The 25,439-nt window shown below is 43.1% G+C and overlaps 1 protein-coding gene across 3 annotated transcripts in view; it reads right to left on the reverse strand.

Moving 5' to 3' along the window:
- The window catches only part of FARP2 (FERM, ARH/RhoGEF and pleckstrin domain protein 2), a 1,575,889-nt gene that overhangs the window by 1,000,795 nt on the left and 549,655 nt on the right, over nucleotides 1–25,439 (reverse strand). For all 3 annotated transcript variants that reach the window (XM_069213633.1, XM_069213634.1, XM_069213632.1), the window contains exon 8: nucleotides 12,300–12,447. In XM_069213633.1, coding sequence (XP_069069734.1) covers nucleotides 12,300–12,447 — 148 coding nt within the window. The remainder of the gene's footprint in view (nucleotides 1–12,299; nucleotides 12,448–25,439) is intronic.

Here is a 25,439-nt window from a genome sequence, read left to right on the forward strand (position 1 = left end):
ATACATTTCCAGGGCTAGCAGGCCTACTGGAATATTATACAAACAAGGCCCTTAAACTACAAAGTACACCCAACTGTAAAACAAAAGTTTGAGCCATATGAGAGTTTAAAAAGACGCTGAATGGTGTGAGTGGTTATTATTTAGGGGTCCCACTAACCTAACATGGGGACCCAGACGAGCAGTTAGAAAGATTACCTTGTGTTGAACATTTTGAAGGTGGCCCCATTGTCCTAGGACCACCACAGGCTGAGTTATGAGCAAAAATGTTTTGGAAAAGGAATGCCCTGCAAAGCATTATGGGGCGAGTGCAGTGAATATTTTAATATCGGCTCTCCTGCTGTGCCCTGAGAGCCGCTTTGATGATTTCTGTGTTTTTTATTAAAGCATTTCGCAATTATAAGGGATTTTGGAAAGCCATGGAGCACAAAGGGAAGAGACAAACATTGAAATGTCCCTGATTAGGTAACTGTGAACAATGTGACAAGAGCTCCAATAACTTCAAAGGGCCGTGGCTGCCATGCAGTACAAAGCGGGGAGAGAGACAAGAAAGTAGTAGTTCACCTTCGCTAAAGTATATTCATGGCCTTTTAGCCTTGGCACATTTTCTTCTCTCTTGATTAACCAATTACTTTGAGCACAGTAAGATATTAGCAGAAATGTCTGATATTTTGGCAATTTATTTTCCTTTTTTATGAGGGTTGGTATCATCAATTGCAGGGTACATCTATCAGTGAAAGGTTTGCCCACTCCTATGCCAACCTTTTTAGGTTGAACATAGCAGTGTGCAAGTGCTGATTTTCCAACGTGTTGGTGAGTCTCTGGGCTTTGACCCACACCCATCACTATCGCTCATTCATGGGCTTGCCTTTCAAAAATTCTTTATCATCATTGGTAAATGCTTTATGTTTGTCCCTCCTTGGGGTGGTTTTGTTACCGCCTTGGCCATCAACCCAGTCACATGGATAATTGCACTTTTGCCAATAAGTTTGACTGCGAGCGAACTTCTTTTTCCCTTTGTGTCTCTCCTTAGCGCTCACACTCATGACGGCTGGGGTGCTTTGAAACAGCTCGCTTATGTCAACTGTTTTACTTTTTATTTTCAGTTTGTGCAAGAAAAGTAGAGTTAGAAATTTACAACGCTAATAGCTCTAACTCGAGCAAACTCGAGACCCATTGCATTGCAAATGCTTGATATGGGTTGATATCAGAGGAGTCATGTCTAGGCCCAAGCTGAAAGGAAATGGAAGTAACAGATCTGTTTACTGGGATCGTCACATTGACAGTGTAATTTTAATCTGGACAGGATCGGAGCACTAGATAGAAAAATACTGTGCATATTTGATACAAACCCTATCAATATTAAATTCTCTATATTGATGAGCAGACACAGAATTACCTTTCAGCATTCAGAACTTCACTTTACCGACAATAAGACATAGAGATGTCTCTTTCGTAAAGAAACAGCATGCAAAAATATTTTAAGAGCAAACAGTGCACACACCAGGTCTTTATTTAGTGAAATATCATATGGTGAGATGATTAGAAGAGAATGGACTTGTAGAAACGTTTGAGAATAACCTCTCATCTTTGAAGTATAGATGACAGGCAAGAGGTTAACGGGAAAAACCTGACCAGAGCTGACTCAAGAATTAAGCTTCACAAGAGGACTGAAACTTTAATGAGTTAGCATGACACAGAAAAAACAATAGATTGGTATATTATTACTGCCTATACCTCAGTCTACATTGACAACATTAAGGCTTTGAACAAACATTGGCTGTTGTTAAGGAGAGTACCGAGGTTGGAGAACTGTACATTTTTGGAATTAATGGCACGTTCCTGTATATTGTATGCAATATTTCCCAAAATATATCTTATTAAGTTTAGAAATAAGGCAGGTCTGAATACTGAATTATTAATATATAGTTAGTTATACAATCCATAGGGTAGACTGGATGTAAACTATTTGACAGAGGCAACTATGTACAATATATGTTAATTTAAAATTCTGTTCTGAGGTTGACTGTACAATGTAATAGTATGATGCACTCCAGAAAGCGAGGAAGGTATAGGATATATTTCACCTCAAAGGGTTCTGCTGCTGCAATACTGAATTTCTTGTGTAATATACATAATTTTACATTTTATATCATTGCGGTTTATGTATATGTCATTTTACAACCCTGATGAAGTTTTGGTTTCGAACAAAATGCATTGGCTAGGTTGGATACTGTTTTTAAACATTTTTTATCAGTACAATGAAATATTCAATGATTGGATGAAGGTGATTCAAGAATGATTTATGACCCATAAGAGAATGGACTCCCTGTGACTTCATGAATATTATGAACCTGATTTGTTAAAAAACAAAAAAAAACTTGAGTGCTTCACTTCAAATGAGATTTCTCTTGTACTATTTATGAATGAGCTAGAGGTAGCTAATTCTCAGTGTTGTTAAACAACAATTGTTTATTATCATTACTGTGTAAGTGTGACTGCAACACCCTAGCTGCCTATAATATCTTGAAACAATCATGGGCAAGTTGAACACATGCACATAATCAGATGATTCAAATGTTCATCTAGGACATTCAACATCCTCAATATGAGCCAAAACACATTTAATTGGGATGCATAAAAGTCATAAATCAAGCTACTGTGAACTAGCATCCATCTTGTGGACTAAAACCTGATGAGGTGAAATATGTAAAATCAAACACTTATGCCTGATTACAAGCTTAGGTGTTCATCATCGCACATGATGAATAACGATACCATGGGATACGCTATTTATTATGTGCAATAAATAACACCTATTATGAGTTTGAGAGGAATAACATGAGGATTTTGGTGTTCAATACACCAAAATCCACATAGTATGGTAAATACCGTACAATTTCACTATTAAATTTCGACAAGTTAGACCTGTAGGAATTTTTACGAAGGTTTGGTTATTTATCAGATGCAATAAATAAAACTCATAATTCCCACGCATGCATAAAAAGGGGTTTTCGCACTTGTTGGAATTAACCGACCCACCTGTAATCAGCCCTTTAGGCCATTTACTTGTCGGTTTATCAATCTCCATCAGCCTTATATGCTATTGTACTTTGACAAATTACTAATGTTTACCTTACTTGTGAGAAAACGCTAAAAATGAGGAGGACTCTGTAGAGACACCCATTTCTGCCATTAGTGTAAGATTACGTCTCCACATTGTAGATCTTTAGAAAAACCTGCCTTTGTGAACATTACATTAATCCATCATATTTGGGACGGCTAACTAGATACCCTTCCCATAATCGGCCAAGCATCACAATATCTTAGGCACTGTAATGCTGTACTACATAGTCAACAAATTCCACGACATTCCTATTGCTCGTGATAGGCATTTTACTGCAGAATTTAGGTACCAAAATATATGCTGTGCATAATTTCACCATCCAGAGACTGGGTGCAGAAATTGGTTTTTTTTTTGTGTTTGGGTAACAACCAGATGCACAGTCAGAAGGATGCTGAGCTTATGCCCAGCAAGCCCTCGTACGTGACCACCATATTTAGGTGGCCGGGATGATACAAACTGGGGTTTAAATATTTGGATTTTATCGGCAATCTACTACCAGATTAAGAAATATCAGAAGATTCTGTAATAAATTACTCCATCATACAGGCATTTCAAAGAATCCTAAATACCAATTTTCAGGAATTTTCCTACCCCTAAAAAAGAGAATAACGTTATCCCCGTTATCCCAAGATGGTTTGATTTTGCCATCAAGGGAGCGAAGTAAGAGCTGCTAATCATAATAAAAGACAAACACTGATGTGGCATTAATCAGATTCTGGACACCCAAACTCAATTTGTAAACTGCTCATCAGAAAGACAATTATAAGGACTAAGATATAAAAGACTAAGAACTAATGACAATTATCGAAGTTGAAAAGCATGGGTGTGAATAATGTAGACAAAACACTTGAATGCCAAATCAATTTAAAAGCTGGGTTTGCACAATCTGCAAAAAAACAAAACAAAAAAACTATGAAGTCGATATTCTATACCCAATATCCAACAATGTTGAAGCTCAGGAAGTGAACCACAGATTCGGAGATAAAAGAAGCAGAAATGGCATACAAATTCTAGGAAAAAAGTTAAGGCCCAAAGGACCACATCATGTTTGCAAACATAATTTTGCCTATGGGGGCATAATAGATGAACTGATCTACCAACATTCCTTTTCCATAGTGTTATAGAAAAGGGAGTGCCTCTCTCTGCATAGTTTCATGCACAGATTGTGCCCAAACAAAGGAAGAAATATCAAACATATCCTTTCCATCACTATCCAAAAGGATGGGAAAACAACTGGGAAAGGTGCTTGCCAACAGTAACTAGCCCACCTTGTCGGGAATAAGCTATTTAAACAATTATCAAGTTTACAGCAAACACAACTAGGATGCTATGGAACAGAGTCTTCAACTGAAAAGCTTTGTAATGAAATACTCATTACTGTGGTGAGAAACATTATTAGCCTTTCCTAATTTAAAGTGTGTGTGTTGAGAGGGGAGGACTTCAGCTCCCAGAAAGCATCAGGGCCCCAGGAGGCTGTCCCTGCACCATGACCAGATGCTGCATTTATTGGCGCTATACAGACTGAGGACTTGTCCCACTGTGTGGGTTCTTGTGTGTGGCAAGAGGGGAGGACTTCAGCACCCAGCAAGCATCAGGGCCCCAGGAGGCCGTCCCTGCACTGTGACCAGCGGCTACATTTCTTGGCACTATAAAGTTCGATGACTTGTCCCACTGCAAGGGTTCTTGTGTGTGGCAAGAAGGGAGGTCTTTAGCTCCCAGCAAGCAACAAGGCCCCAGGAGGCGGTCCCTGCACCGTGACCAACTACTGGATTTCTTGGACTTGTTCCGCTGTACGGGGTGCACTCTTTCTTCCCTTTTCCCCCCTTTTGGCATAGCTGAATGGGGATGATTTGGGGGGGAGGGGGCGCACTTTTACAACTGAATTTGTAAACTGTGCCTATACCTCGGAGCTCGTGGATAGTGCAAGTGGGGCATTAGCACTTGCAGTTATCCACTTTGGTAGCATCCCTCATCTCCCTGCATCTTCGTGCTTGCTTTGTCGTGAACTGGCTCAACTCTGCTAGCCCCGAAATTTGAAGAGCACTGGAATTGGCGAAGGTGAGGTGGAGTCTCGCCAGTTGAGAACTAGATTTCTCCTGTCTGCTAGTACCCATGGGGAAGAGGAAAGCAACTGGGGATAAGGCCCCCCTCACCAACAACCAATCTAAAGGGTCAACTTTAGACTCATTTCTAACGTGGCCAGTCAGCTGTGTTTTTAAAGAGATTGAGTTGGCTGAGCGGCGGCTTTTTTAGGATTTTAGAGTTGTTCACGGTGGAATGTCATCTTCTCCAGCTAACAAACCCCCAAGTCCACCCACCCACACCCCCCAGCCCAGCTCCGGTCCTTAAGCGATTATTAAGCACAGCAGAGCCGCTTGCCGGTGATGTTGGAGTTTTGACTGTGGCCCAGTCACCTAATATTCTTCATTCTGACTCGGATGTTACACCCTCCATTAACACTGGCCCCTGTAAAAAAGTGAAAAAGGAAAGCCAAATCTGGGGGTACTGCCTAGGTCGGCATTACGAGTAGCCGATGTAGTGGTGCGAAGGAGTCAGCCACATTAATTCCACAGCAGTCTAACCAGTTACATCATATTGACTGGGACACCATCCTGGAGCAGCTTGAATTGCTGATGAAAAAATGTCTACTTCCCCTGATTGAAAGGTTGTATTTGCTAGAGCTTCTCATTAGGCAGGTGGCCACAGCTGAAGGTCCTCCGGGTCCTTTGAATCCTTCTACAGAGAGTCAATTGCCTACTGCAGATGCGAGCACTGGTTGGAGGGCGGCCTCTTCGGGACCCGGCAGAGTTGGCTGTTGTAGCCTTCCTTGTCGGGTCATGGGGGGCCCGTCCACTCAGCAGGGGTCTGGGGTGGGGGGTGGGGCATGTTTCTTCTTGGTCCAGAGAGCAGAGTGTGACTCAGATTATTTTGGAGCAGAACAACTGCAGTCAAAGAATTATTCTTTGCAATGGAGGTCACACAGTGCAGGTGTTACCTCAACTGGACCTTCCCCCAGCTTGCTCCCCGTATGCAGCACTTCTTATCGTCCCTTTGAGTCCTCCAACAAAGAAAATCCCTCGGTCCTTAAAAATCAAGTTTGCCATTGGTTGGCGTGTAACACCAATTTTTCCATTTCAGAGTATGATGACGTCCGTTAGTTCAGAGGGTGGGCTGGGTAGGCCCAATGATTAAGTCTTTAAATGGGGATTGGGTTGTCATCAACTGTTGGAGCCCAGGACTAACACAGCGGCTACTCAAGAGTGTAAGAGGGAACGGTTTGGGGAGCCCAGGCATAACGCTAGTTCCCCCGGGGTATTTTTACAGGCCACTTACAATTGAAACAGCGGGATCCCCGATGCATCCAGTCTCATAAGGCCAGTAGCAAGAGCAGACCACTGCTACTATTTACTAACAGGTATTCGGTTTGATACGATCTGGGTGGGTTGGATTGACATCATGTGCCAGATGTTGATTCCAGTGGCCCTCTAGATGCCCATTTGGTGGGGTCAGGGAAGGAGGGCGGATTTGTGTTTCGCCCAACCACAAACTCTGGGGACCGGTTTTCTTTCAAATGAGCCAGGGACAGTTGTTTCTGTTGTACCATTGCTTAATTCTGACCCCTCTCACCCCAGTTCATTGCCAGATCTGGCCACTCTGCTCCTTTCATTCCCCCTATTGGTTGTTTGAATTATACTAGCATATTATTGTGGATTGTTGCAGATCTGGCCTCAAACCTTTCTTGCGCTCTGTGGGGCACGTTCATAGATGGCTTTGATTTTTGTGCTTTCCAACAAAGATGCGCTGTGGCCTCAGAGTTTAATGCAGGGTTTGCAAGTTTCACTGTGGCTGCCACAACCTCATGGAAAGGGAGGCCCACGGGGGGCTATCTATTTGGGCTAAGACTTCCCTCCATTGTAGGCTTAAGGAGATTACGCTGGGTAGCCCAGATAGTCAATGTGTAGTCCTTACGTTTCCTTCGGGTGGGGTGTTTCACTTATACAAACTGTATTGTAGGCCTGGGAGACGTGCAGCAGAGTTGCAGTGAATCAATCAGTTCAGGGGGCCTTTGACCAATATGGCTCCTTACACTTAAAATGTAAATTTGAACCATTCACAGCTTTTAGGGAGGATCTTAGCATTGATGAAGATAATGTTTTTTTGTTTAGGAGGGGGGGGGGGGGGGGAGGTAGGAGTTACTGGAGTCTCCACCAATCCCGGGTGAAGAAATGGACCCCTGCGGTTTTGTAGCTGAATGGTTATATTTTATAGCCTTAGAACCCGCTGTAGCGGGCTCTACCGGCTATTAAAGGCCTGCTCCCGCGTTGAATGCCCGAGTCGAAGGCGCAGAATGTTCTATTAAAAAAAAAAATTATTGCTCACGGAGCCTGAGGGGATTAAAATCCCCTCAGGCTCCGTGAGGCTTTGTTCACAGCTGTTGCTGTGAACAAAGCGAACATTGGAATATTGGCGCTGCGGGCTTTTACCGGCCAGTAAAAGCCCTCAGCACTCCATTGTTTTCAATGGAGCTGCCAACGTTCGAATGTTCTAATGAACAATGGGCTCCAGGGCATGCAATTGGCGATCTAAATCCAGTAAGGGGGGACTCACATGTTTAACTGCCCTCACCGCACTATCCTAATAGACTACGTCTTCCTGGATATTATGCTCTGGCCTTTAATGGTGGATATGGTGGTAACCCCAGGGTAGTGACCACAATGCATTGCGCCTAAACCTGAAGTTGCTTGGTGAACCTCTTCGCAATGCCTCTAATGAGATCCTCGACAGGAGGCCAGTGCCTGGAGCACAGGATGAAATGGAGTGTGGTGGAGTCTGAAGAAACCCTTAAGAGAATTTTAAATGTTGTGACTGCTGGTTTGGTAAGTGTGGGAGCTGCGATAGAGCTAAGTAGCTATTCAGGCTCTGTGGCAAACATAATTGATATTCATAGTGTTATGTTCAACTCTTTAAGGTCCCTACTTACTAAGGAATCTGTAACAGTGTCATGGTATTCGAAGGAATGCAAAGTCTACCTTATTAAGGGATGTTAAGGTCGGGGAGAAAGTTGAAATTCGAAGAGCCAGGAAGCTTTACAAAGAGACTATTACCCAAGCAAAAAGAATGTGGAAAGATAATGAATAAGCCTCAATGCTGGCCGCCTTAAGATGCAAGGATTTTTGCACCTTTTGGTGTTTTGTAGTGGGGGGCGCGCAGTGCGGGACTTCCTGCGGCCTTAGGCACAAACATTGCGGCGGAGGCTTGGATTGACCATTTTTCTGGTCTATATACCATGGTACACATTGAAGATCTACAAGTCCAGCCTCCCAGGATTCGATTCCTGATGCAGCAAGTCTAGCTATATACAATAATAATGGCTCTAAGACCTTGCAGTGCAGGGCTGTTATGTCTGATATGGCAGCCGCCGAGTCATCACCTGTTTTAGTGCAGCATCAGGTTGATTACATGTTGGCCTCTGAAGCACTCTCTGCCATGGACAAGATCACCCCTAATAAAGCCCCAAGGCTGGACAAAGTGCCTGGAGAGATGTTCAAAATGTTCAAGGATATATGTTGCCCCTATTTTGTAACACTTTTTAACGGCCTTTGGCTGGTGCTCCTATATCGACTACGTGGGTGGGGGCTGAAATAATCCCAATTTATCAAAAGTGCTGTAGGACCTACCCAGCCAATTATAGACCTATCAGTGTTATAGATTCTACACATGGTTGTTTAGCCTTATCTTCTTAGATAGGTTACGTTAAGGGATGACTGCCAGACATCCTCACCACGCTGCAAGCTGGGTTTCATGTTGGTATTGATACTACTAATCAGATTTTCCAATTACAAATGTTGTGTTGGAAGAATGTGACTCTGAGGGGCAGTCGGCGCTAAGTAATTTTTGTTGATCTGCGAGCCACCGTTGACCTTGTGTTGAGAGGATCTTTATGGAAGGTTTTGGAAGAGTTGGGGGTCCCTGCCTACTTGTTAAAGATGATAATTTGATTACATTTGAATAAATATGTGCAGATTAAGTGTGACCCCAAGGGTGAGTTATCCAAGCCCATTCCCGTCAACTTGGGTGGGAGGCAGGGTTGTGTGCTGGCCCAAACTCTTTTCCTCCTTTATATTGATGGCCTAGTTTCCCAACTCTGGCAAAGTGTGGCGTTGCTCTGTCTCTCGCAGGGGTCAAAATTCCCACCCTTCTGTTTGCGGACAACACCCTGTTACTGTCCAGATCACCAATGGGTCTTCAGAAATTACTGGATGGTTTGAGGGACTTCTGCAGGCAGCGGGGACTTGAGATAAACCTAAGTAAAACCAAGAATATGGTCTTCAATCCTTGTCCAACTTCCCACTTGAATCCAATCCTCAATGGGGCAAGTCTAGAACGGGTTGGAGTGTTTGATTACTTGTGGATCACATTGTCAGAGCATTTTGATTTGATTTGATTCGTAAACTTAGGCTTGAACAGTATTGTGGGAGTATCTCGATAGTACAGCATTTCTCTGCATTCCAACCTATTTCTCCAGCCCTTGAGATGTACAAGTGCCAGGTGCTTCTTTGTAGGGCGGTGAACTATGGGGACACCTAGAAGCTAGGTCCCTTAATTTAGTCGAGAATCGATTTATAAGGAGTCTAAATAATCTTCCAGTACTCCCCTGTACCGGTTAAGGCTTGATCATGCACTGAGGAAAAGTAGTGATGTGGTGAGATTGAAACTATTGCTGTTTTAGCAGAGATTTTGGGCAGCACCTGAGCTGATCTCACTCTGCAGGGATCTTGAAGAGGTGATGGGGCTTGGCGGAGGCAAATAAGATTGCTTGGTTAAGGGCTATGAGAGACTGTTTAAGGCAGATAGGGCTTGACAGTCTCGCGATCAGCTCTGAAGATTCTGTACTGATTTCTAGGCAGGCTCTAAAAAGAACTCATTGGCATTTTGTAAACCAGCGTGACTAGAGCCTCCCTGTTGTGGGCTCTCTTAAAGGAGAGTATTCCCTGGACCCTTACTTTGACGAGGTTGAACCCCCTTATGCCAGGTTGTTGTATATCAATTTCCGCTTGGGGATTCTACCCCTGCGCTCTTTCACTGCTGTATGGAAGCATTTTGGTTCTGTTTCAATTAGAACCTGTCCTTTCAGCCCAGATGTGGAGTTCGCTGAGCTTTATGGTATTATTTTGCCCAGCATACCATGGGTGTAGGAAAGAAGTGGATACTGCCACTGTGTTGTAACCTGGGGTTTAGGAACTTTAGAATCACGTTTAGAATATTAAGAAGTGACACCGGGAGGTGTATTGTATTTGCTGTTTCCAGGTTCTTGTTGGGTATGTAAAGGCTTAGGGGGAAAAGGGTGGATTCAGGATGATTTGACTGTTTTTATTATTCCTTTTAAACTGTTGGCTGTATTCTGTATGATTACATTTTAGATTGTTTTAGTCATTTTATTATGTTCTTTTATGACCATTGGGCCGAAATAAAGATTTTCTGACTGATTTAAAGGCTGCAGCTATATTGCTATTAATGTAGGCCTTGGCACGCTGTAAAACCTGCCCTTCCATGGGTAATAGAAGCAATATTTTCCTGGTATTGGGATAACACAAATGCAGTTTGCTTTGGTACAGCAGGTGACAGTTACTTAAGTAGAGAACGGTATGTCACAGGGCTGCTTACTGGTGTTCTACCTTCGTCATATATTTATAAATATGTATGATCTTCTAGAGCATCAAGTAAGGTGCACTGTCCAGCTATAAACAATAAAAAGGTCCTATGTCTACTAGATCTGAAACACTGTAGTTTTAGTACACAAAGAAATGGTGCTACATAAATTATCTAGATTCTTTAAGAGCTACTGTATGTCCAAAATGCTGGAAGTAAATGTTGCAATAGGTAGCGTTTAGATGTGGTCTCTTATTTTGACTATCTGGGTATATGTTTTTGTCAAAAATGGGTATACGTTTTTGTCAAAAAGGCAAGTCTTGAGTGAAATATAAACATCTAACGTTGAAACTTGGCATCAGGTCTTAATAAACTACTATGGCTGCCAGAGCCTCTCAGACGTATTGCAATCTAGCTGAGAAGCACATAATAAGACAAAGACTTTATTGAAAGCTTGAATGCTTCTTGGCTAGATCAAGAATCTGTTCCCATAAGACTAATAAATAATTTTTAAAAAAGTAGCAAACTAATTGAGCATGCTTTTTTTTGTATCCCTGGTGATTGGGATCCAAGGTGTGCATTGTATTTCCAGTGCTATTTCAGAAGACAGTTTTCTCTCCTTGAATAATGCCCTTGTTAGCAGCAGAAGGAAATATATTGAGTGTCCACTAAGTTCTCTTGTTCAAGTTCAGAAACTTCACAGTTGTTCTTGTTTATAAATTGTATGTCTTCCACAAGGAGCTCAAGATAAGACATTCATGCGATGCAGGGATTATAATCCAAAGTGCTCTTGGTACATTCTATTGGTCTGCATTTTGCCAGTTAGCATTTCCCTTTTAACACAAGAACAGCCACAGTGACGTATAGCTAATTAAAAACGTTTATAAAATTGCTGTGACGATACTGGTGGTTCTACTGACGGTTCTCTCTACCAGCGTACCTCATAAAAAAACAAGCTAGTGTCAAAATGAGTCTAACTCTCTAGGTGGGTGTTGCAAAACATGCTCTAATATGGCTGACTATTGTTAAGCGTCATCAGGTGAGCTGGAGCCCAAAATGAGTATGCAAATCCTTGCCTCTGTGGTTCGGCCAACCAGCAACTTGTCAACCTGCACAACATTCTACTGCTTTTCAGCTTAGGGAATCGGTCCAAAATAAGACAGGGAAGGATAAGGATGACCTGTAGCACATTATGCAGGTTTGACAAAGGCCAAATTCGATCTGTTTTATGCCACACTTTCAGCATTAATTACGATACAATTAATAATCTGTAATCTGGATGAAACCATTTATTGAGGGATTTGGTTTTAAAACCTTACAGCAGTTAGTGTGTACTCCTGTATTGGCAGACAAAACAGGCAAGCATGGTTTTTAAATCTGACAATACTTTTCTGGTTTTAATGTAATCTCACTGTGTTCTCAATTTGAATTATCTAGAGAAAAGTCAAAATGATCGAAATGATTTAGCAACGAATGATTATGCTTTCATTCACCAAGTTAATGCATACAATTTGAATCACACTACCTGGAAGACCATCACACCCATATGAGAAACGGCCAAATTTATTTTGGTTCCTTCTCTATCGGACGCAAGATGAAATCGAATTCCATACATCTCCAGCTTCCGAGCAATTTCAAGAACCTGGAAATCCGATTCTGCAGGAGTTTGGCCCCTGTGGGATAGAAAGAAGTGTTACTCATACAGCAACTAGGGTGTTCATGAGCCAAATGCTTAAGTACAAAAAGTACAAAACAAAGCCAAATCTTAAAATAACTCACCCACCTACATAAAAAATGAATGTGTCCATACATGTTCTACCTTTTATAAACTGTTTTAAATGCGTTTTGAGGTACAAGCAAACATTACATTTAGGAATATCATTATGCATATGTGAAGGCAAAATCCTATAATTTTATTCATGTAATCATATACCATGTCTGGCTTTAACAACTGCTGGTGAAAAACGTTGTAATAGTAGTAAATGATCGTAATTTATAGCAGTCATAATGAGCACTACAAAATAACATTGACATACTTGATATAGAAAAATCTTTGTGAAGTTTCCATTTCTTTTTGAATTAAAGAAGAACCACAGAATACAAATTCATACTACAGAATCAAGAAAATCACCAAGTCTCCTTAATGCCATAGTAATAAAAATAATAATAATTACAAAGTGCAGTATGTGTCATAAAGTGCTAAAGTCTTCAATCAGAGAGAGATAGGAACTACACTGTTCATTGTAAAGATGAGTCGCAACTAGATAAAATCCATTTTAACGGATCCCAGATTCGCATCAGCCTGTAACGCCAACTGTCACTTTCTAAAATGGAGATTTCTGGTCGACAGACCTTTACAAATTCATGCCACCGAACATGTGGGTGCAGAGCATCCCTTACAACCAATGGTGCACTAGAACTAAACTGACTTGTGAAAATGCAATACACTAATTCTAGCAAACCCTAACGGAACAGAGAGTGAGTGCCCCAGTGTTATCATTTTGTTATCCCAAACAATGTAAACGTGCAATATCAGATTCAATTTTTGGAAGCTATCCTCTCAGTACCCACAAATCACTGTACATGCTGCAAAAATATCTACACTATCGGCCCGTCCCTCCCACGCCTAAAACATTTTCCAGCTTGCCTCAGCCTCATTTTATGCAAACAGTGCGACGTGTAATAAAAATCATTCAGAAATGTGAATTGATGCACTTCAATTCTAGAGACATTCAGGGCAGTCTGAATAAGCATTACTACTTTTAACCTCATCGTACGTTATTTCCATGCCCGACACCGGCTCCATTTATCTGCTCTCAGTTGGAATATGTCAGCTGTTACCCCAACCTTACCCTCTTTGGGTATTTTATAGGCATATCTTATGTGGCCTCTTTGTGCCACTTGCATGATGAAATCCGGAAAATCATCATTCTGTGAGCAATTTCAATCCTACCCTGCCAAACTTAATTTAAAAAAACTACGAAATTGGAGGTACCGACAAAAATCCCTGCCTATGTAGTGAAACCACCTGCTGTAGGGCATCGTAGGGCAAAAGTGTCTCATCTTCACACACCCGAACGAGAGGATGAAGGTCGAAAACAGGCCAACACCTCAAAAAAATATGAATAGCCGGGGGTAAATTACGATTGTAGCTAAAAAGTGTGTATTGATTATAAGAAGTAATACCAAGCTATTTCCTTACATAAAGCCAGATTTTATGGTATACCTGAAGTGTTTTCAATCTAGTCTTTTAACAATATGCTGTATCAATGAAGCCTGTGAATGGTTTAATGGCGTCCCTGTAAGGCTGTAAGCTGAGAAATAACTGACAAATAGGCCATTTCTTCCCGCCCATAGTTGGTGTGAGGCGAAGTATAAAAGCTGCAAAATAATGCAACACTAGAGTTGGCAAAGACATACCACCGCTGCTCGGGGTAATTGAAGATGCTGCATGGTACACTGAGGTTTCTTGTAGCTCCTTACATAAACTTTAGTCAAGTAGCTTTGATTTTCTTTAAAAAAAAAAAACAAGATTGAGGGAAGTAGAGCGATATACATCAAGATACAAATAAATAACACAGAAGTATAACCATCTTTCTAATACTACATCTCCCGATAAGCCCCAAAAGCAAAAATCAAATGTGTACTTTAGATCAGTTATTTAATTCACTTTCATGGTCAGCACAAACCCCAGACAAGTTGCAGACTGAACCTTTCTAGTGCGTAATGCTAAGGTGGGGGATATTAGTGATGACCTGATTCTTACTGGCATTAAGCCTATAGCCCGAAACTTTACCAGATTCTTTCACTAGTTTTTCAACAGTTGCCAGTGGCAATCTTCATTTGCATAGGGCAAGACCCTTAGTTTTAGACTAGGCATGGATATATGGCTCTAAATAGAGGGCAAACACATGAGGCGAAAGAGGGTAGCCCTGTCGAGTACTCCCGGTGAACTGAATTAGGTTTAAGAGTGTGCCCCCACAGGAGACACTTGCTGTTAATCCACTATACATGCTTCTAACCCCGGAATATGAACATTAGGCCAAGGCCCAAATTGCTCAACTGGCCAGAGGAACCGCCAGCGGAACCTTTGGAATGCCTCATCTGCATCCAACAGGAACATGTCAGCAGGCACCTCCTCCACGTATGCAGCCTCCAAAGCAGTTATAGCCATGAAACATGAAAGGTCATGTCATAGACCTTTTTAAACCCATGTTGATTTGGGTCTACCAGGTCCGAAACGACTGGACTTAAACAATTAGCTGATATCTTTGTTTAGATCTTAGAATCCACATTTATCCAAGACGCTTGCAGAAACGAACCATAGCAAGTGGGATCCTTTCATTTTTTGGGAAACGTCACTATATGGTTTCACCCCAACAGAGAGGGACCCCACTAAGAAAATCTGCAGAGTTGAATATATCAAAATGGAATACTGTAAGCGCCATGGAAAAGATTTTTTAGAAAATTCCAACATAATTTTGTCTTGTCCGGACGCTTCCTGACTCGCCAACTGTTCACGAGCCATCTCCATCTCTGCTAAAGTCACCCCATTACCCAGGCTTTCTTGCTGTCCCTATGTCAACTTCCTATATTGACATTTCTTCACTTACCTTTTTACAGATCCAGATGGAACTAGGCAGTCCTCACAGTAGAGGTTCAAATAATATTTCCTCTCTGATTTTAAATTGCTCCGTTACTAGCTCCTCTGTTGTTAATTAGCTATTGGGTGGAGTTATTACCTATTCTATCATTAATTCGAAGAGCTACCAGACAAACTATCTCCTCATTGTTTTCAAATCGTGACAATTGAGTAGCACAAATCTTTTTGATGGTCCTATTCAACATTATTTTTCTTAAAGGGGTTTGTATGACCGCCTGTTGTTCCAAGGCTGATGCAATTCTCAATGAGTCTTATACGAAAATGCTTTGAACTAATGTAGCCTCAACGCATCTAAGAGACAACCTAAAGAGTGTCTCAATTAGGCTCTCTGAATTCTATTGTTGTATGATATAGCTCAAAGTCTGCCCAGTACGGAAAGCCTTAAATGTGCCCCAAACTGAGAATCTGTAGGCCAAGCCCATATTTGTTCCCATAAATTCACCTATCCTGACCACTATTACTCGGATATAATCATGGTCTCACAATAGCTTCCTATCAAAAGTACAACAGGGAGGAATGGAAAAGTGACAAATTCAGTAAGACCTGATGAACCCAGATGCTGAACTGTTATCCGAAATTATTCTAGCATTTAATCGGATGTTAATTTACGATTGTAATGAGTGGCTAGCAAAAACACATATACGGGCCTCGAAAAAAATCATAAATATGTTACGAGACCTGCAGGTCTAGCAAACCTGAATAATCTAGTTGAGTGAACCATAATGTATTTAACCTGTAAACTGGTCTCAAATTGTGTGGCTCCTAGGAAAACGTTATTTTACAGAACTGCCTTTTTCTTCACATATGAGGGCACCTGTGCATTTCATTTCTGCAGTACAAAAAACAATTGCGTTTGATTTAATATACTACACTTTTTCTCTATGTGTCATATGAATCTAACCCACTTAGAGTACGCATGACCCCTGACTTGCTTATTAGTTCACTAATAGCACTGTCGTAAGGATAAGGGCAGGAATGTTTTCTCAGTATTTTTTAAAAACTCGCTTTTAATAAATATATTACTATTGCTGATGTGGTAGTGCACTGTCATTTATAAAGAGAGACATTTTCCATTGACAAGGCCACAAACGTTCCCACTAACATGCAGTTTTACTGCTAAAACTAGATCACATATAAACAATCTCTGGACATTTAGTTTCAGTAAAATTATTTGTCATTGCAACACCACCAAGTCGTGTGCTGACTTGTTTTCACCCTATTAAGATTTTTTCCCATCAGAGTTAAACAAAAAATGTTGCTTTCAAAACTACTAAAATAGGCTTTGAAATGTTTTTACAGTTCATTTACAAGCTATTTAAATGATGTGTTAGAAAATAACAGGACATCCTACAGTCTCATTTCACAATCTTTGTACAACATTGTCAGACAGATCACCTTACAAAATCCTCTAACACTGCAGTCAGAGAAAGAAAAATAAACACCAACCTTGAGGATAAAAGGAGCAGCAAACTGTAGGAAAGCATAAGTGGACATTTGACCTGTCTTTGAAGTCAGAGCAATGTGACAATATACAATCACGATTTAAAGGCATCTTTATGGCTAATTCACTTTCCCAGTTAACAGAACACGTGCTATGTCAGCTCACCAGAACGAGCCACTAGGGACTATGACTAGCTCAGCCTGATAAAAACTTACTTGCCATAGTGTGAGTGAGGGCAGCTGAATAGAAAGTAAATTCACTATCTCAGTCTACTGCTATGCCAGACATTAATAAGTGCATAGGAAATCATAATTTGCTTCAATGAGCCCCTAATATGTTTTCTGCCTGAAAAGCTCTGTGGCACCTCCCCCCCATGTACTATCAAGCCCTGGTTGTAAGGAACATTCATGTCCTCACAAAAAAACTATGAGTTTTGACCAGTGATGAAGCACCCCCACAAGACAGTCAAAAATTGAAGCACCATCTTTATTAAGCAAATAAACTGAGCAGATAGTAAGTCAAAGATCCCCCTTTTTGATCACCGCTACAACCTTTTGCCCCCCCACCCACCACCACCATAAGCATCTTTCCTGTCAACTATTTTTCACCCCACACAAGTAGGGCCACCTCAGTTGGGTGGAGGTATAGCATAGCCAGAAGCATTCAAGATTCTATATCCCCAATTGGTTTAAGTTAAGTACTTGCTCTTGAGATGGACGTGTCTTCTGGAGACAACAAACAATGTAACGTTTAAGGAATTCCTTGATTAATTTTATGTGTAGCCTTCATACCATTATTATTTTGGGATATAATATGAAGATGCTGCCTGCGACTCACCATGCTCCTGTCAGAAAACATTCCCTCGTTCTAGCTTGACCCCCAACCACACTTTCTCTGCCTATTTTGGTGAACTTGCCAAACTTCCTGTGTTTTCTTCCAATTTTTTTCCCCATTTTCTCACCCAGAATTTTGAAGACATAATAACTTATACTAATCCTCCTTGACGTCCTACCCCAAAACCCAAAGTTAATCATCCTCCCTCTCAACGACCCCTCAGTGAAAACACCACAAACCCTCTTACACATCTTCTATGTCCAGACTCTAGACCATTACCCCACCAATCTCTCTCTGCTAGCACTCACTAGCCACCTGGTAGGAACAACTAAGGTCCCTCAGGGCAGTAGCAATACTACAACTGAGCTTTTCACAAAATAATTAATGGACATGCTGGAAGTAGAGCGAGAGTGAAAAGAGAGAGACTGAAGACAAGGAATACTCCAAACAGCAATAGAGAAAGAAGAGTAAAGAGACCTTAAACACCATAAAGTCTTTACACATGACCTGAGTCAGTACATTTAACCTATCAAGTATTCAGTAAACAGTAAAAAACAAAACCCCAAAAGGTGATAGGGATCAGTATACTCAAAAGGCGGCAAGGTAGCAGCACAGGACTGATCTTGGGAGAATGCTGAGCAGCCCTACCAACAGAATTCTTGAGAGCTGGCTTTATGTTTGGGCTGGACCGGAGCATTAGCAGGGGCTGAGGGAGAGGACAGCAAGAGTGAGAAGGCAGAGCAGATGGAGCAAAATAAGTTTGCCAAAGCTTTACTCAAGGGTTTGAACAATGGTGGCACAGGACTGCGGGCTTTCCTTGTCGTTGTATGGGAGCAGCCTTCAACTGAGCGTAGTCTGCCCAGGTTTTCAAGTCATATAAAGAGTTAAGACACCAGAGACAGACCCTGAGCAGGTCCGTCACCAACATCTGTTTTTGACAATCCTTACAGGATTAATAATCCTGCAGTTTCTAGGAGAGACTTGTCCTTTGCACACTGAAGGAAGTTTTAGTAAACTTTCAGTCAATAGACAGAAACGAGGGAGCAAACTCTTGATCCATGTCAAACTGTGAGGAAAGAAAGGAACTGATGACATGGGGTGGTGGCAGTTACATGTGGTCCTGATGTCCATTCTGTGATGGGAAGGAAAAGACATGGAGCTGTCTGTTGACACCTACCAGCTCACAAGGGGATTTCTGAAACAAATCCCTAGATTTAATCTGACAACTGAGGGTATTCAGAAGGTGAAAATGCAAAATATTGGTCTTCCAAAGTATCAACAATTGGGAATATATTGCAGGCAATAATTCTTAGCTTTTCCTTCGACTCCAAGGGGCTCAAAGGGTTTTTTCTCACCCAGTGAGGATCGGATTCTGATGGTGGATTTTAACTCATAAATTGAAGCTTGAGTGCGCAAATTATTATGAGACTGTCTTTTCTTGCACGTACAAAGGATGTTTTTCCATTAATAAAAGTCATACCAAGATATGAGTGCACAATTCCGGGATCTGTTTTCCTATCTTGAAGCATACCCACTACACTACCGAGAGCAAGATACATCTTTAACTGTTGCTGGTCTTTTTTTTGCATTTAGCTGACTAAGTGGCATTACATTGTCATACTTGGAATCTAAACTAATGATAATCAACAGCACAAATATGGAGAACTTGATTTTCATTGGCAATGTATGTTTCTATTTTCACCTATTTAACAAAGAAGTCTAGAGGATTCCTCTTCAAATGAATACTTTGTAAATACTCTAGGTCCATAAATATCAACACTGTCATCCCTTTTTGATCCAGATCTATGTACTGAAATGCCAACATCTAGCATCCTTTGAGGAGTTGCTGGAACTCCTGCAGGAAGTGACAACAAGGACAACTTTCTTTCTCAAAAGGTTTAACTTTCTTGCGGAAAACAGTTCAGCCTGTCCGGCCACTAGCTTTAGGAGAGTTGGTAATGATTATGTGACTTTACTCAGCAGTGGTACGCTAACAGACTCCATGCAAGTCTTTTTATATCAAGAGCTAATAATTGTGGCTCATTTTGCTTCTCTTGAAAGACAGAGGCACTGTACTCAATTCTGGTGGTGTGCAGTAAGCAGGCAGCATACACGTTTTCAGTTAAAGTGTGCAGGGCTTACACACACAAAGATGAATGACAGGGTCTGCAATAACTAATCAAAAAGTAGGCCCATTTTGTTTAGGTCTCGCCCATTAGGCGCTCCAGTAGACCTGCACACCCCCAAAAAGTTCACCTTCCTCTCTCTCCTCATTTCTACATATTATCCCAGCAGGTCCACTGGCTACATAAGACACTTATGCCTGCCCCTTTCCTTTTAGGTACTCCAGTTTGCATTCTAACCCGTATGCACCTAAGTCACTCCAACTTTCCCAGGCTCCAGACACTTCAGCTTGCTCCCTCCACTGCCCCTTTTCACACCGTCCCTCCCGAACCTCAGGAACACCCACTGTCCCTTCACCATAGGCATTTCCATTTGCCCTCTTTCCTGTCCAGTCTCACCTCCTTTCCCCCTTCTATAAGGTTCTCCAGATTGTTTATACTCAGGCAAATCAAGGCACTCCTGTCTGTCCCTTCCACTTTCAGGGAGCACTGGCCTGGAGTCAGACGTGCAGTAGATGCGAGAGGCAGCCTGGAGAACGAGCGACAGCTGGAATGGCAGAGGACAGCAACAAGGAACCAAAATGTCTTGTTGCTGAGTGTATGAGCATCTGAGTGCATTCTTGTTCAAGCTTCTGTACTTTTGTGGGCACCATGCGTGTCCGAGTGACTGAGTGTGTGAGGAATGTGTATGAGTAAAGTGCCCTAGGTCCACCATGGCAAACAGTGATAATTCATGGCAAATAGTGGACACACATGGTGTGAAAATAAAATATTTTATGAGAAAACAGTGCTTTACATAAGTTGATTTACTTAGCATAACTAGGACGCATTAACAAGAGTGTATAAGTACTTGTGTGCGAGCTGCACCTGTTTTGTGTGTTTTATATGTTGTCAGAAAAACATTGAAATTCAGCTGCAAACCATGGTTTTAATAAAACGTACAATCTCTTCTATGCAACAAATGATGTAATTTACAGCCAATTAAAAATAATGCAACTATGTGTTGTTCAGAATTCAATAGATGATTGGCTGGCTGCACAAGTAACACTTTTAGTGCTATCCACGTATGTAAAATCATGCTATGAATTTGTATGTTATCTGTGTCCAGATCATTATGAAAGACATGCCATTTGTGGGCCAGCCAATTTTAATCTTTTTAAAATTTCTCACTCGTCTGCATATGTGCTCTGGAATCTTAATTACTTAAAGACACACCCTTTTTTTACACTTTTATGATTTTGGTTTTATATTAATTCACTTCACTCAAATTACTTTTGTTTTCTGTAATTATACTATTTGAATAAATGTACAAGTTACTTACATTCGGTAATGAAATATCTGGTAGAGACATTCTAGTTGCAGATTCCTTACCTGAGAATTTCCCCCAGACGTCAGACTGGATCCAGAGATTTTTCTTGAAGCAATACCCTTGCATGTCGGTAGGTGGCGTCTGTCGACTCCGTGGGCGTCGTCGTCACTGTGATGGCGCGGGGAGTCGTACCCAGACGCCCCCTTTGCACAGGGACTTCAGTTTCTTTTAATGACTTTCCACGCCAAAGCACAGGGCCGCTAAGAAAACTTAGAATGGTGCACCAGGGCTAAGGACTTGAAGGGGGAATCCCTGTCCCTAGAAATCAGTTTGCAAGCGGGGAGGATGGGTAACTGGTAAGGAATCTGCAACTAGAATATGTCTCTACCAGATATTTCTTTACCAAAGGTAAGTAACTTGTACATCTGATAGAGACTTCTAGTTGCAGATTCCTTACCTTAGAATAGATACCCAAGCAATGCCATCCTTGGAGGTGGGCTGCGAACCAAGATCACACTAGGAAGTCCTGCAGAACTGAACGAACAAAGTAGCCATACGATGGACCTGGCTGTCCAGGCAGTAGTGTTTAGCAAAGGTGTGCATGGACGCCCAAATGGCTGCCTGGCAGATACCCAGGACAGGAACTCCGCGTGCTAACGCAGTTGAAGCAGCAGTTGCTCTGGTGGAATGAGCGAGCAAGCCCTCAGGGGGTTGCTTCTTGGCCAAAGCGTAGCACATTTTGATGCAAAGAAGTACCCATCAAGAGATGGTACGTTTTTGCACTGCCTTCCCTTTTTTCACACTCACATACCCGACAAACAGTTGATCGTCCACCCGGAAATCTTTAGTACGATTAAGATAGGACGCCAACATTTTTTTTGGGTCCAGGCGGTGGAGTCTGTCCTCCTCATGAGAAGGATGTGGAGGTGCGTAGAAAGTAGGAAGGGTGATGGTCTGGCCTACATGAAAAGGCATAACCACCTTTGGAAGGAAGAAAGCTTTAGTGCGCAACACCACTTTGCCAGGGTGCACAGACAAGTATGGAGGTTTAGAGGAAAGGGCTTGAAGCTCACTTACCCTGCGAGTAGAGGTGATGGCAACAAGAAAGACAGTTTTGAAGGTCAGGAGCTGTTAGGAACAATTGTGCATCGGCTCAAAGGGAGTACACATTAAATAAGTAAGGACAAGATTGAGGTCACACTGAGGCATGACAAATGGAGTGTGAGGAAATAAATGGGTGAGGCCTTTTAGGAATCTACTCACAATAGGAGATTTAAACAGTGAGGGCTGATCAGGTAACCTAAAGAAGGCCGAAACAGCAGATAAATCCCCTTTAAGGGTGCCCAAAGCAGAGCCCTGCTGGGCCAAAGAAAGAATGAACAAAAAAACCTCGGATAGAGGGGCAGAGAAGGGATCAACAGATTTGTTGGTGCACCATGCCACAAATTTATTCCAACGACAGGCGTATACAGTTTTGGTGGAGGGATGCCTGGCTGCCAAGATAACATCGCAGACTTCGGGTGAAAGATCAAAAGTTGTCAACTGTCGCCACTCAATCTCCAAGCATGAGGGTGGAATTGGACAGGTGTGGGTGAAGAACCGTCCTCTGTTGCTGCGACAGAAGATCCGCCCGAAGAGGCAGTCTGAGTGGAGGATCGATGGACATGCTCAATAGCTCTGGATACCAGACTCTCTGTGCCCAGTCCAGAGCCACCAAGATGACTTGGGCCTGGTCGTCCCTGATCTTCTTGAGAACTCTGGGCAGAAGTGATACAGGGGTAAAGGAGGCTGGAGTTCCACTCGGGATGAAAAGCATCTCCGAGCAAGTGCCGCCTTGGAAACTCCAACGTGCAAAACAGCTGACATTGCATGTTCTCTGCAGAGGCGAACAGATCTAACCAATGCTCTCCCCAATGCTGAACGAGACCTTGCGCCACCTCTGGATGGAGACGCCATGCGTGATCGGCTGTGCATCGATGGCTGAGTTTGTACGCTCTGGTGTTGAGAACCCACCAGATGTTGAACCACCAGGGTAATGCCCTGATGTTCCACCTATGTTCAGAGGTATAGTGCCTCCTGACAAAGGGTCCCGGATCCTACACCTGTCCTGTTTGTTGCAGTACCACGTGGCGGTAGTATTGTCCATGAACACCTGCACTACTTTCCCTTTGAGAGAGGGAAGAAATGCTTTCAACACAAGCCTGATCGCCTGGAGCTCCAGAAGATTGATATGGAGCCCAGACTCCGCCGGAGACCAGAGAACTCTGCTCGCAGCCTCTCCCATGTGGCCACCCCAACCCAGAAGTGATGCATCTGTCACTATAGAGAGATCTGGTTGGGGGAAGGGAAAGTGATCTGCCGTGGACCCAATGCGGATTCGAAAGCCACCATATCAGGTCTTTCGCAGTCCCCTCCGAGATCTGGACCCTGTCGGAGAGATTCCCCTGATGCTGCACCCACTGGAACTTCAGGTCCCACTGCAGAGCCCGCATATGTCTCTGGCATGTGTTACTAGCAGGATTCAGAGGGCCATGAGGCCCTGCAGCCTCAGAGTCAGTCTCACCGAAACCAGAGACAGAGGCTGAATGATCTGAATCATAGCCTGAATGTCTTGGACTCACATTTCGGGAGGATAAGCCCAAAACTGCACTGTGTCTAGAACAGCTCCTATGAAGGGTAGCGTCTAAGATAGAGTCAGGTGTGACTTCAGCATGTTTATAGTGAACCCCAGCGTGTGCAGGAAGTTTGCCGTAGTCTGAAGGTGGGAAATGACTTTCTGGGGCGAGACCACCTTCAACAGCCAGTCGAAGTAGGGGAAGACTGATACCCCTTACCTCCGCCATCACTTTTGTGAACACCCGAGGGGCGCTGGTAAGGCCGAAGGAGAGCACGGTAAACTGAAAGTGCACAAGACCTACCACGAATCGTAGGTAACGTCAGTGGGCAGGCAGGATGGGGATGTGGAAATAAGCGTCCTGCAAGTGAAACGCTACCATCCAGTCTCCTGGGTCCAAGGCAAACAGAACCTGAGCCAGGGTGAGCATTTTGAATTTCTCCTTTTTGAGTAAGTAGTTTAGGTCCCTAAGGTCTAGGATAGGACGTAAGACCTTGTCCTTTTTCGGCAACAGAAAGTAGGAGGAATAACAACGACCTACTTCAGGCATAGGGACCTTCTCTTTAGCTCCCTTGGCCAAGAGAGATGCGACTTCCTGGTGGAGAAGTGCCCAATGATCCTCTGGGAGGTGGCTGAAGGATGGAGCCATGGCTGATGGAGCAGATTCGAAAGGGAGGGAGTAGCCCTTTCGAACGATCTGCAAAACCCACCGGTCAGTAGTGATGGATTCCTGGTTGGGAAAGTGACGGCGAATCCTGCCGCCAACTGGATCAGAGTGATGGGACAGACTAGGAGGGTTTGGAGGCTGCAGTGGAGGCAGAGGTGGACTGGGAAACCTCTGGTTCCCTGTCCCACGCCCACGTGGGATTCCGTGTCCCAGCCATGCAGCGGCTGGAAAGCATGGGAGGCACAGTGGCAGGGCAGAGGACGTGACAGGGAACCCCTTCCGTGGCTACGAAAGGGGCGAAAAGCAGACTGCGGGGGCGAGGGGCAGAGGAAAGACAAAGGGACCGAGCCGTTGCCCAGGAATCCAGGAATCTCTCCAAGGCCGAGTCAGCTTTGTCTCCAAAGAGACGGGAGCCATCAAAGGCCATGTCCATGAGGGACTGTTGGACATCCCCGGAAAAACCAGAAGTACGCAACCAGGCGTGGAGTCTCAAGGCCACCGTAGTAGCAACTGATCTGCCCAGAGAGTCAGTCGTGTCCAGCCCCACAATGGATTGTGAACTTCGCCACATCTCTCCCATCGTTGACAGCTTGGGAGACAATAGCATGCGCCTCCTCCGGTATCTTCGGCAGGACTTAAGCAACCGTATCCCACAAAGAGTGGGTATAGCAGCCAAAAGGCATGCGGGGTTCACAGACCACTGCAAGGAAGAAAACAACTTATTACTAAATTGTTCCAGCCTTTTTCGATTCCCTATCCGGGGGTGCAAAAGGGAATGCGCCTGAGGAAGATGAAGCCTGGATGACAAGACTCTCAGGCGTGGGGTGTTGGGACAGGAATTTAGGGTCGTGTGGAGTGGGCCGATGGCAGCGTGTGATAGACCTATTCACAGGAACTCCTGTGTTGGGTTTGGACCAAGTACCCAAAAGGACATTTGTGAGTACTTTATTGAACAGCAAAAGGGGTTCGGATGTGGAAGCCCCTGGCTGAAGCACCTCGGTCAGGAGACTGGAC

The sequence above is a fragment of the Pleurodeles waltl genome, chromosome 11 (assembly GCF_031143425.1).
Source record: "Pleurodeles waltl isolate 20211129_DDA chromosome 11, aPleWal1.hap1.20221129, whole genome shotgun sequence".
Classification (NCBI taxonomy): domain Eukaryota; kingdom Metazoa; phylum Chordata; class Amphibia; order Caudata; family Salamandridae; genus Pleurodeles; species Pleurodeles waltl.